This window comes from Heloderma suspectum, chromosome 2 (assembly GCF_057233095.1).
Source record: "Heloderma suspectum isolate Gila_16-S chromosome 2, 16-S_ref, whole genome shotgun sequence".
In the NCBI taxonomy this organism is placed as follows: Eukaryota; Metazoa; Chordata; class Lepidosauria; order Squamata; family Helodermatidae; genus Heloderma; species Heloderma suspectum.
This window is the reverse complement of record NC_139459.1, coordinates 344,885,882-344,898,591: the sequence shown is the minus strand read 5'-3', so window position 1 is coordinate 344,898,591 and position 12,710 is coordinate 344,885,882. Positions and strand designations below refer to the sequence as shown.

Genomic DNA, 12,710 nt, shown 5'->3' with positions numbered 1-12,710 from the left:
GGAACGTTTTGTGCAAAGACGGGCATGATAAAGAACAAAGAAGGCAGGGACCTAACAGAAGCAGATGAGATTAAGAAGAGGTGGCAAGAATACACAGAAGAACTATACAGGAAAGATCTGAATGTCCCTGATAGCCATGATAGTGCGCTCACTGAACTTGAGCCGGACATCCTTGAGAATGAAGTCAAGTGGGCCTTAGGAAGCATTAGTAACAACAAAGCTAGCGGAGATGACAGTATTCCAGCCGAGCTATTTAAAATCTTAAAAGATGATGCTGTTAAAGTGCTGCATTCAATATGCCAACAAATCTGGAACACTCAACAGTGGCCACAAGACTGGAAAAGGTCAGTTTACATTCCAATTCCAAAGAAGGGCAACGCCAAAGAGTGTTCAAACTACCACACCATTGCGCTCATTTCACATGCCAGCAAGGTGATGCTCAAAATCCTACAAGCTAGGCTTCAGCAGTATGCGAACCGAGAACTACCGGAAGTACAAGCTGGGTTTAGAAGAGGCAGAGGAACTAGAGATCAAATCGCCAACATTCGCTGCATCATGGAGAAAGCAAGAGAATTCCAGAAAAACGTCTATTTCTGCTTCATTGACTACACTAAAGCCTTTGATTGTGTGTATCACAACAAACTGTGGCAAATTCTGAAAGAGATGGGAGTACCAGACCACCTTACCTGTCTCCTGAGAAACCTGTACGAGGGTCAAGAAGCAACAGTAAGAACCAGACATGGAACAACCGATTGGTTCAAAATTGGGAAAGGAGTACGACAAGGCTGCATATTGTCACCCTGCTTATTTAACTTATATGCAGAGTACATCATGAGAAATGCCGGGTTGGATGAATCAGAGGTCGGAATTAAGATTGCCGGGAGAATTATCAACAACCTCCGATATGCAGACGATACCACCCTAATGGCAGAAAGCGAAGAGGATCTCAAGAGCCTCTTGTTGAGGGTGAAAGAGGAGAGTGCAAAAGCTGGTTTGAAACTCAACATTAAAAAAACTAGGATCATGGCATCTGGCCCCATCACTTCCTGGCATATAGAAGGGGAAGAAATGGAAGCAGTGACAGATTTTACTTTCTTGGGCTCCAAGATCACCGCAGACAGTGACTGTAGCCATGAAATGAAAAGACGCTTGCTCCTTGGGAGGAAAGCTATGGCAAACCTAGACAGCATAGTAAGAAGCAGAGACATCACCTTGCCAACAAAGGTCCGTCTAATCAAAGCTATGGTTTTCCCAGTAGTAATGTATGGCTGTGGGAGCTGGACTATAAGGAAGGCTGAGCGCCGAAGAATTGATGCTTTCGAACTGTGGTGCTGGAGAAGACTCTTACGAGTCCCCTAGACTGCAAGGAGGTCAAATCAGTCCATCCTAAAGGAAATCAACCCTGAGTGCTCATTGGAAGGACAGATAATGAAGCTGAAGCTCCAATATTTTGGCCACCTAATGCGAAGAGAAAAGTCACTGGAAAAGACCCTGATGCTGGGAAAGACTGAAGGCAAAAGGAGAAGGGGACGGCAGAGGATGAGATGGCTAGATAGCATCACGGATGCAATGAATATGAACTTGAGCACGCTCCGGGAGAGAGCGCAGGACAGGAAGGCCTGGCGTGCTATGGTCCATGGGGTCACGAAGAGTCGGACACGACTGAACAACAACAACAACATGGCAGAGTTCCCTAGGGAGGGAGTTCCACAGAGTGGGGGCCACTACAGAGAAGGTCCTCGTCCTCACCAAGCCTAGCTGTCCTGGCTGATGGGACAGAGAGAAGGCCATCTGAGGCTGATCTTGTTAAGCGGCCTGTCTTGTGCTGCTGGACGCGCTCCTTGAGATAGGCTGGGCTGGAACCATATAGGGTTTTAAAGGTAAAAACCAACACCTTGAATTTGGCCAGAGAACAACTGGTAACCAGTGCAACTCCTTCAGCACAGGAGTGATGTGATCACGCCAGCGGCTGCCGTTAATCAGGCCAGCCACCGCGTTCTGCACCAGCTGCAGCTTCCCATCAGCTCCTGATGATAGCCTCCAGAGGCCTCACGTAGATGTTAAATAGCATTGGGGAGAGGATGGAACCCTGTGGTACCCCACAAGTGAGTGGCTACGGGTCCAAAAACTCTTCTCCCAGTGCTACCATCTGGTACCTGCCAGAGATGAAGGACCGGAACCACTGTAATATGGTGTCTCCAATGCTCAACCCCTCCAGGCGGTCCAGTAAGATACCGTGGTCAACAGTATCAAAAGCTGCTGAGAGGTCAAGGAGAACAAGGAAGGAGCATTCGCCCCTACCCAAAGCCCTCCTCATATCATCAAGCCCATCAAGGCGGGCTTCTTTAAGAGTAGTCTTATCACTCCCTCCTTGAGGGCTGATGGCATCAGTCCCTCCTCAAGGGAGGCATTTACCACCACCCTGATCCCCTCACCCAATCTCTCTCGATGTCAGGGTGGAAAGTGAGCCGATAGAACCCCAGAGCAGTTCTGATTCTGAGGAGGATCAGCAATCCTTGGGAGAGGAGCCAGCTCATCCCTCACAGGCACAACAGCTGGCAGAGATTCCTCCTGCTGGCATTCCTGAGATAGATAATGATCCTAGCAGTGAGAAAGTGCAGGAACGGGGCTTGCTGGACGCTCGACGCAGACGCAAAGAGCAACGAGCGATGGAGGGCGCGGAAAGAAGGCGTAGCGCCCGTTTGGCGCGCAAGCAACGGCCGCCTCCCATCGACCCAAGGGAAAGAGGGAGGATCTCTCCCTAGCCCATAAATTCAGGGTCCTCAAGTGACTCTCCTTCAAATGGGGATCAACTGCCTACTCGGAGCATTGGCCACTCTGCTGTTCCTTGCTTTAGTCGCTGGAGATTAGCATCTGAAAGAGTCATTAAGTTGTAAAAGGATTAAAGCCTTGAAAAGAATCCTTTCATCTGTGTCTTGTGTTGGCTATTGGAGTCTACCAAAAGAGGCTGCTAGGGCACCTCCTGACACTCTGCAGCTCATAATGAGCCAAGATGGGCAGAGATCAAGGAAGCAGGTGGTCGGCTTTACAAATGAAAGCACCTTGTCCACTTCATCAGAAGGAAGAACCTGGAACCTATCCCACAAAACTGGTTTCCCACAGGCCTCCTCTTGCTTGCTAACTGTATCCATGGCACACGGAATAACACTCCTAATCCGATCAATTTTATCCACATAGTGCCTTGCCAAGGCCTCACAGGAGGCCTTAGAATGCTCCAGCGGTTCTGGAGCAACTGGACCAACCAGCCTGCTGGGACAGCACTCTGCGGATGTGATAGAGGCAGCATAATATTCCTTTTTTGCTGCCTTCACCGCCACGTGATAGGCTGAAGATACAGCTCTAGCCCATGTCTGATCCTCTCACCTCCTGTTTCAGAGCTCGTAACCGTGGATTGAACCATGGTGTAATTCAAACCCTGTTCAGGGGGAGAGGGCGTTTCGGAGCCACCTGATCTAATGCTCCAGTGATTGCGGCATTCCACCCACCCACCCGGGTCTCAACCAAGTGGCTGTTTGCATGCTCCAGAGAATCCCCAAGTGTCAAGGGTGCCTCTGAACATAGGCACTGGCAGAGTAGCTCAGATTCTGAAGAGGAACCGCAAAACGTGGGGGAGGAACTTTCCCAGACTCTTCCAGACAGGGAGAGACTCCTCAGGCTTCAAAGGCCAAGCTGGATGGAGAGGGCCTCTCTTCACACAACCCTGTGAGAGATAGCAAACAGGGAGAGGTCAGGCTTGGACAGCCTGAATTCTTAGATGCCAGGCGCAGACGCAGAGCCAAGAGAGAGGTGGCTGGAGCGGAGCGTAGGTGATCTGCCCGATTGGCCCGGCAGGAACAGCTACACATAGAGACCTCATGAGATAGAGGGAGATCCCCCCCACCCCTTAAGTTAGATTAGCATCCCTGCCTTTTCTCAAACGGTGGGCAATGTTCAACCTTCATAGCTTCGCCTTGAACTCCCTGAAAGCTTTTCCTTTGTAGACTGTGAGTTACTGACAATTTGCATCTGTATGACCCACTGAAGTAAAGGATTAAAGAGCCGTGGATAGAAGCCTCTTGCTGTGTTTTGATTTGGCTTTTGAAGTTCAGCAGGGACAAAAGGGCATCCTGACACCAAGCGTGTTCAGGAATCTATTCGGATCCATAAGACGCCTGGAGCGGACCATTTTAATGGGTCCTCCACCCCTGCGAAGGGGTTGTGGAACCGAGAAGTCTAACATCACCAGATAATGATCTGACCATGACAAGGGGGTGGTGGATATACCCCTGACTTCCAGATCACTCCCTGCTTCTCCAGAAACAAACACAAGGTCTAGCACATGACCGGCTACATGGGTGGGTCCAGTTGGAACAGGGTATAGCTCCCAGGAAGCCATGGTCTCCATGAAGTCCCAAGGTGCGCCCATGAGGACAGCCTCTGAAAGTACATTGAAGTCTCCCAACACCAATAAGTTAGGGGGCTGCACACGCAGATCAGACACCACCTCAAGCACCTCAGCCAGGGAGTCAGTCATGCAGCGGGGTGGACGGTTCACAAGCAGAATCCCCAGACTGCCCTTCAGGCCCAACCTCCAGTACATGCACTCAGCAACCTTGGTCTCCCGGAGAGGGGGTCTAGTGAAGACCAAGGACTCCCGGTAGATAACAGCCACTCTCCGTCCCCAATCCTTAACCCTCGGCTGCTGTGCATATGAAAATCCAGCCGGACACATGGCCGCAAGAGTTGGGGCAGTGGCCTTGGCCAGCCAGGTCTCCGTAATACATGCCAGGTCTGCACCCTCATCCCGGATCATGTCATGGATGACAGATGTCTTCTGGGTAACAGACCTGGCATTGCAGAGCAGCAAACAAAGGCCAGAAGGTGGAGTCACGCCTCCCCCAGCCATCCTTTGGCTCTGGACAGGTCCGGAACAGGGCACAGATATTACACATCTCCCCCTTGTTCCCCTTACCTGGCATGGCCTGCCCCTAGCACTCCCCCAGCACCTGCCACCCTTGGTATGTTCTGGCCCCCAACACTCCCCCCACTGCCTCCATCAGGTGGACACATGCCCCCTCGCTCCCACCTATCAGGCAGACTACCCACCCCTAAAAACACAACAGAACCCCCCAAAACCCACCCCCCACCAACACTTAAACAAAAATCAACAAAATACATCCCTTTTACAAGTACTACCTGCAGAAGTCCACAGGGAGAGCAGCAGCAGCAGCAGCAGCAGCACACCCTCTTCCCTGGGCAGTGGCTTCTCCTGCAGATCCTGGCCCTCCCAAGCCACCTCAGCCAGCCAGCTTATGTAGCCCTTCCAAGAAGGGACAGGTGGAGGGAGTCAGCACAGCTGGCTCGGTACCTGGGGGCCTGGTCCTGGAGGGAATGGCGGTCTGCCAGGCAGAAGTTCACAGGGAGAGCGGTGATGGTGGTGGTGGTGGCAGCAGCAGCAAGCAACAGCAGCGGCAGGCAATGTAAAACACTGGCCAGAATTCTCACCCACATTACAAATTCTTATTCTTCCCTCTTTTTTCTGCCACATTATTAATGATCAGATATGAACATAAATAAATGATGGGAGAAAAGCTGAAAAGTCATTTTAAGCCTCACTTCTGAAAAAAGGAGATTCTTAAAGAGATGATAGACCAAAACCTACCTGGAATGCTTAACTTGCCTCCCTACCGTCTTCTATTGCAAAGCAGCGCAACTTAGCCTGTGTGGCCACCAGCATGCATACAAGATCAGAGGAGTGATTGCATTAGTACACAGTCAGGAGCAGTGTGAACAGCGTCATTTGGTGCTGCACCCTCACAGGTTTTAGAGGTGCAACGAACTCTGGGCACATTGCCTTCCAACGGACAGGCACAAAAAACAGCTTCCCACAATCCATATGGGTCCCACATCATCATCTGCAGTGTCGGTCAGCAGGGACAGACATGAAGTTACACGCACATATGTATGGCAGAGCGTGCAAGTTTCCTGCATGCACAAAGCACCATGTGGTGTGAGCTCACTTTTATAATGATCCTTCCATAGTGCTCTCTGTTTAGAAATTAAGGGTGACACAGTAACAAGGGTGTAAACCCTGTGTCTGAAACGGAATTGGTTTACCTTCTCTTCCTGATCATGTATCACTAGCAGTTGAGACTTCTTTGCTATACAGTCCTCCTTGCTCTTTTCCCAGATTTGAAGTGAGTTAGAAAACCAGTAACATTTATGCTTGTGCAACAGCCACGTCACAGGGCACAGGCGGCAACTCCCACTCTCTAAGAAGGAAAATAATTGTTTTTAATTGGATTTATATCCTACCCTCCCTCTGCCTTTCAGGCAGGTTAACACCATCCTGAAAGGTAAAGAGAGTGGGTGGGTTTTAAAATATATTTTATTTCATCCATTCAGTTGCAATACGCTCTAGAGTAGAGCTCTCAGCAGTTTACAATACACTGTTAACATGTTATTCATTATTGGCAGAAGAATAACAAAAATCTTAACAGTATAATAATTTTTAAACAAAGACAGCAAATTTGGTTCCCCCTGAGCTAGCAAATCTTTCCATCCAGTTCCTTCTCATTTGAATATAATTGATTTAGGGCGCAATCCTATGCATGTTTAGACAGAGAAAAGGCCTACAACTCCCAGCAATGGATTGCTCCCATAAAGTGGTGAAGACAGTTAACTCAATAGGAAAACAAAACAAGTGTGACCTGCAACAAAATATTGTAGCATGGAGTGCTGCTGCTTAGGGTCCCAAATGTTGTGGCCATTGAGCATATTCAATTCACATTTGGCTGTTTTAAGATTTTTCGAAATATTTTATGTACTTCTGCAAAATGTGGGGTCTGCTCATACCTCCCTCTTGTACATAGATTGTGCCGTTCTGGCTATATAAGCAACACCATTCACACCTGGACATTAGAAACTGAGGGAATGATGTGAAAGTATTCTAGACATTTTAAAGGACTGAAGCACAGAACACAAGCAAAGGTATGTCCCTGAATGGACGGAGGGAATGCACAGGAATTGAAATTTCACCGTCAAATGACTTTTTATAGTAAGCTTATTCCTACTTATTACAAATGGCAGGTTGTTGTTTTTCCTTCCTTCCTTCTAATGTAGAATATAAGACTTCTGGGCAAGGAAGATGCCACTCTTATATTGTCTACAGTGTTTCTAACAATATTAAAATACGAGCCATAGAAACAGCACTTCAGTCGAAAACAGCTTTCTGGGGCGCACGTTCTGGAACTGATTTGCATGTAATGACTGTTACGCCCTTTATTGTGTGAAGGAGCCAGCATGCTGGCTTATGACCATCTTATTAGGGGAGGAACAAGCCAGAGATCCTGATTCAGATGTTATACTAAACAAACCACTGCCACTCCCACTGGCAGGAGGAGCCAAGCGGAAGCCGTTGAGCAGCTTGCTCATTCACAATAAAATAATTCTGGCTTATTATGTGCCAGCCAGGCCTAGATGTTGAGGATGCAATTTTTGGCTGGAGACCAGGTTACCTGAAGGATGGCCTCCTTCCATATTTACCCAAGGGCACATGAAGAGCTTTTCTATGGGAGGCTGTTAATCCACCTTATCCACTTCCGGTTTTGTTGCAGAACTGAGATCGAAGCTCTGCACAAAGAGTTTTCCCTTTCCTGCTTTTCTGCTACGTAACTGCTAAGTTGCACCGTGGCATAGCAGAATAATGCAATTGCACAAGTGGGATAACATGTTTTGTTTTGGGGTGAACAAAAAATACTGCATTTTTTTCTCATTCCAAAAGCCCCCATGAAAGTACTCTTAAAAAACTGAAGCAAAACTGGAGGGTCACGTCATCATCTAAAGCACTTGTAAGCAACCATGAGTAAGGAATGATACGCGCATAATAAATGCCTTGTGCGGAAAAGATCTCAGAGGCCCTTATCAGAGTGCCCCTGCCAAGTGAGGCTTGGCAGCTGGCTACCAGAGATAGGGACATTTTAGCAGTGCTGTCCCAATTGTTGACTGCCCTTCTGAGAGAGGCTTGCCTGGCATCTGTGTTGTGGTCTTTTTGGTGCCAGGTTAAGATCTTTTATTCTCCCAGGTGGTTTAAGAGCTTTTAAAGGTCCTCTTAAGATTGTTTTTAAGATTACCAGCGTTTAACTTTCTGCTGTGGTTATTGTTTCTTGTTGCTGGTTTTATTTTATCTATTTAGTTTGTCCTGCAGTGGAGATTTTAATCTATTTGATGTTTTGATTTTTGTGTTCTATGATTTTAAGTGTTGTGAACCACCAAGAAGACTATGTTGGGTGGCTGGTATATAATATAATATAATATAATATAATATAATATAATATAATATAAGTTGAAAATAAGTAAATAAGGGCACAATCCTTTGCATCTTTAGACAGAGAAAAGGCCTACAACTCCCAGCATGCCCCAGCCAGCAATGCTTTTTCTCTGTCTAAACCTGCATAGGATTGCGCCCTAAATATGTAACACAATTTTTGGTAATGTCTTGGAAATTATAGCAGTGGCCTATGAGGGGCACAAGGACATATCAGTAACTTGGGGCATGGTGGCTAAAGTTACAAGGAGCTTACCTGTTGATGCCGTTGCAGCCTCACACAAATTTTGTTTCAGAATAGACCTGAAATCCTCTAATGTTTTGTTACTTTCATCTCTGGCTTGACTGCATTCATGTGCATTATGTGAGGACAATGTGGCTCCTTGTTCCAGATGCTGTGAATTTTTATTCATAACTGGGTGAAAACAGAGTCAAGGCACATATAGGAATTAGACATCTCCATGTAAAACAATCTATCATAAAACTCACATAAAACGAAACACAGCAGAGTATAAAATAAGAGAAAGTGTCAGCCTACAGCCTCAACACTTAAAGTATTTTAAAGTAAAGATACTATCAATTTCCTCTTAGCCAGAACTCATGCCATATTTCAGCATCAATGTGCGAGCCACTGCAGATTGGGGGATGGGGGTGGTCATCAAAATCCATTCTGAGTTCTGTCCAGATCTGGAGGTCACCCACTGTTATATTAGGGCCTTTCTAAGCCTGAATACCACAGATTGGGCTTTCTCCTTCACCACTGAGGAGTCACTGAAGAAGTGAGAGCAATGAAGTGATATTCCTAATCCTCACCATCCAGGTCTCAGTACCTGTAGAGGCCAATATATTTCTGCATGCCCATGCTAATATGTTTCCTCCCAACAGTGTTTTGAGGAGCCCTCAGGCATTTCTTGGCCATGTGCTCTTGATAGGAATGAGCTGACACTCTTGACTGATACCATTCGATTTAATGTGCCAACCTTCTCCTAAACCGGGATTCCTCAGATTGGCTTCAAGTGGGCATGCTCAGAATGTGTGCATTTTCATTTTAATAGACCAAAACGAAACCTGTAGAAGTTACTTCTTTTTAGGAGTAATTTTTTACTTTTGTAGACTGTAGGGGCAACCTTTTCTAAATCTTCTTCTGCACATTTAAAAATTCCAGAGGGATAGTGTGCATTGCAGCAAAAGCAATAACAAGTCTGGTAGCATCTTGAAGACAAACAGTGCCAAAAGACTCTGTATTGCACTTATTGTAAATGTGCAAAAGCAAATTCATTTCAGCTCTGATCCAAGCCTATCTTTTATTATTTATATTGTTATTGTTTAATTATGTTTAGTTGTGTAACAGGCTTTGAGCACCACTGTTTGGAACTGGAAAGGTAGCATAAAAATGGTCTAATAAATCAGTCAATTGAATTTGTCTAGTTTTATTGTTGATTCAGCAATTAGCCTGTACATCATAATCCATTATAAAAATATAACCACAATCAAATGATTTACAAATGCAGCCAACTATAAGAAATAGGCTCTGAAACAAATTTTCAGATACCATCAATTATCATTTGATCACTTTGATAAGAGTGTTATACTCAATCACAAAATTTCCTAGAGATGAGAAATAGGCCCTACTCCATCATCTCCATTTCACTTTTCAACTCCCTCAACAGTTTCCATTCAGTCTGATCATTATAAGAACTTTATAACTTATAATGTCACTTTATAACTGGTGTCTGAGCACCCCACCCACCCCCATCACTTTTATGTCATGCATTTGAGACTGTAAGCTTGTGGCCAGGAACAGTCTCGCTTGTTATTGATTTTATGTCAGCCACTCTGGGACCCTTTTACAGCTGAAGGGTGGGGTAAAAATGCTTAAAATAAATAAATAATCTAAGAGTTACATTTTATCACATTGGATTGTTGTCCATTTATATCACTACATCTAGCAAACTCAAGTGAGGTTGTATTTTAGTGTTTTCATTTTTCAACTTTTTCAGAAATGTTGTAAGATATTTATTTACAATATTTATATACTGCTCCATATCAAAGATTTCAGAGCGGTGAATAATAGATAAAAAAATAAGACACGATATTAAAACAATTAAAAGAAACAGATTCCAAACTTAATAAACCACAGCTGGTCAAATAAGGAAGGCCTCTCAAAATAACAGTGTCCTCAGGAGGTGCCAAAAGCAACACAACGTTGGCACCTGCCTGACCTCCAGAGGCAGGGAGCTCCATAGGAAGGGGGCCACCACCCTGAAGGGTCTTTTCCTGGTGGATTCCAACTGGGCCATAGGTCCATGTGAAACCACCAAGGACATGGTTTATTAAAAGGAGGCCTTTATCTTCCAGCTATAGTTGGCAAGTGAGACTATTCAATGCTTTTCTACACCAGTGATATGATTCTCCTTTTCCCAAATGTGGCTATCTAGATTGTAAGTTTTCTGGCACAAGAACATCATAAGTATAAACCATGAGAAACCCTAAAATCCTTGGCTTGTATCCTAAGGTAAGTTAAGGAAGTTCACAGAAGAAAACTCCTCCTTCCCCCTTCTCTGCCCTGCAGCCACCTTGGCCCAGTTCGGGGAGAGCTATAGGCTCTGACTCTGAGTCAGAAGAAGACGCTGCAGAATCAGGCCCAGCTGTGGGAAGCCAGGAGCCTGAGCACTCAGTGCTACCAGGCCTCCCACTGGCTTGCCAGCTGGGAGGGGAAGAGACGCAGAACGCTGATACAGCCTGTCTATCTCCACAGCTGAGAGACCTGACCTTGACGGAGACCCCCGCTTCTCAACCAGGGGAGCCTTCCATGGGAACAGGGCAACAGGAGGAGATCTCTCCAGGAGAGGGTGGCTCAGGGGTGTCTTCTTTACGGAGGCGTCAGTTAAAGAGAGCGGAGCAGAGCCGTCCTCTGAGATGCAGCAGTCGCCTAAGAGGCCGGTTTCCCTGCCAGGACAAAATGTCCAGTACTGATCCTTAGTGGCCACTCCCCTATATTTAAGCCAGAGCCTTTAGCAGTAGCCTTTGCTAGAAACAATGCTTAGATAACCTGCAAAGCTTCCCTATGTTGTACTGGACTTTCTGAACTTATTGGGATTTATTCTGCCAGCTTGTTACAGGACTGCATGGAGTTTTGTGTCACTGCTCCTGAACTGAACCTGGTTTAACTCTTATGTTGAGAGCCATTATCTATAAATCTTTATTTGGGCTGTAAAGGCTGGGGAATGGATCCTAGGGCCTTTCTGGGGAACAGAGGGGCTTTGTGAATCCAAAGCTGCTGTAATCCCAGATCACTGGGTTTCCCTCTTCCCTCTGATATACAGCATGTCTGACTTAACTGTGGAGTCTCATGCAAATCTCTCCCATTATGATACTCACCCCAAACTCCCATCACTATCACTGCTACCAGCAAGATGATGTTTCCAGTCCATCCAACCTGCAGGACAATCCGATGCCAGCGAGGACAAAATCGGTGTTCTGCAATGCAAAGGCAGGGGAAAATATTGGGGCTGATGCTCCAAGGCAAACTGGATCAAATGTTATGATACTCTACATTGCAGGGCTCCAACCACTGGGAATACTACTTATGGACTAGAAACACAAGAAGCTCTCTTATACCAAGTCACACCATTGGCCTGTTTAGCTCAGTATTGTTTTCACTGACCGGCAGTGGCTCTCCAAGGTTTCAGTCTTTCCCAGCCCTACCTAGACATGACAGGGACTGAACTGAGACATTTCACATGGAAAGCATTGCTCCCTCTAATGGCAAACTCAGGGGTTGGGTGGTCACAGAGTTGGAGCCAAAACAGGGCTACTGAGAGACAAGAGGGTGATTTTCAGATAATAGAATGACAGATTTGAAAAAAGATCAAACAGATATTAAGCCCAACGTTTGGCCATAGATCAAAATGTGCCCTAAACCTCTCTGCAGCATACATAGTGCACTGCACCCTCCATTGGCCAAACAATTTTCAATCTTTCTCCAGCTGGGTGCCTGACCCCTTCTCCCTTATTTTGTGATGAGGGAACAACCACCCCATTCCACCGATCAGAGGTGGGCAACTTTTTTGGCAAGTGTGCCACAAAGCAATTCCAAAGTACGAGGGCAGATCTACACCGCATGTCATATCGATACAATCCTATCACGGTGGTGCCATATTCCTCTTGCGTAGATATACCTTGTAGCACACACAATGACATCTGTTGTGGTATTTTGGATAGTACGGAATGAAAAGCAGGAAATAATGCTAGGAAAGCAGTATACGGAATACGTAATGTGACTCAACAGTTGTCAGTGCACTACAACGGCGATTAAAAGCTCTAGTGTAGATCTAGCCCAAGGCAGTGTCATTTTAGCACAGCCACTTCTCCATATGCAGTC

The 12,710-nt window shown here is 46.1% G+C and overlaps 1 protein-coding gene across 1 annotated transcript in view; it reads right to left on the bottom strand.

Annotated features, from left to right (window-relative positions):
* Positions 1 to 12,710, bottom strand: part of LOC146355328 (killer cell lectin-like receptor subfamily B member 1B allele C) — a 33,026-nt gene that overhangs the window by 4,071 nt on the left and 16,245 nt on the right. Inside the window, exons 3-5 of the mRNA XM_084830466.1 lie at positions 11,708 to 11,806; positions 8,583 to 8,741; positions 6,118 to 6,272 (exon numbers count right to left, since the gene is read on the bottom strand). Of these exons, the coding sequence (XP_084686592.1) occupies positions 6,118 to 6,272; positions 8,583 to 8,741; positions 11,708 to 11,806 (413 nt within the window). The remainder of the gene's footprint in view (positions 1 to 6,117; positions 6,273 to 8,582; positions 8,742 to 11,707; positions 11,807 to 12,710) is intronic.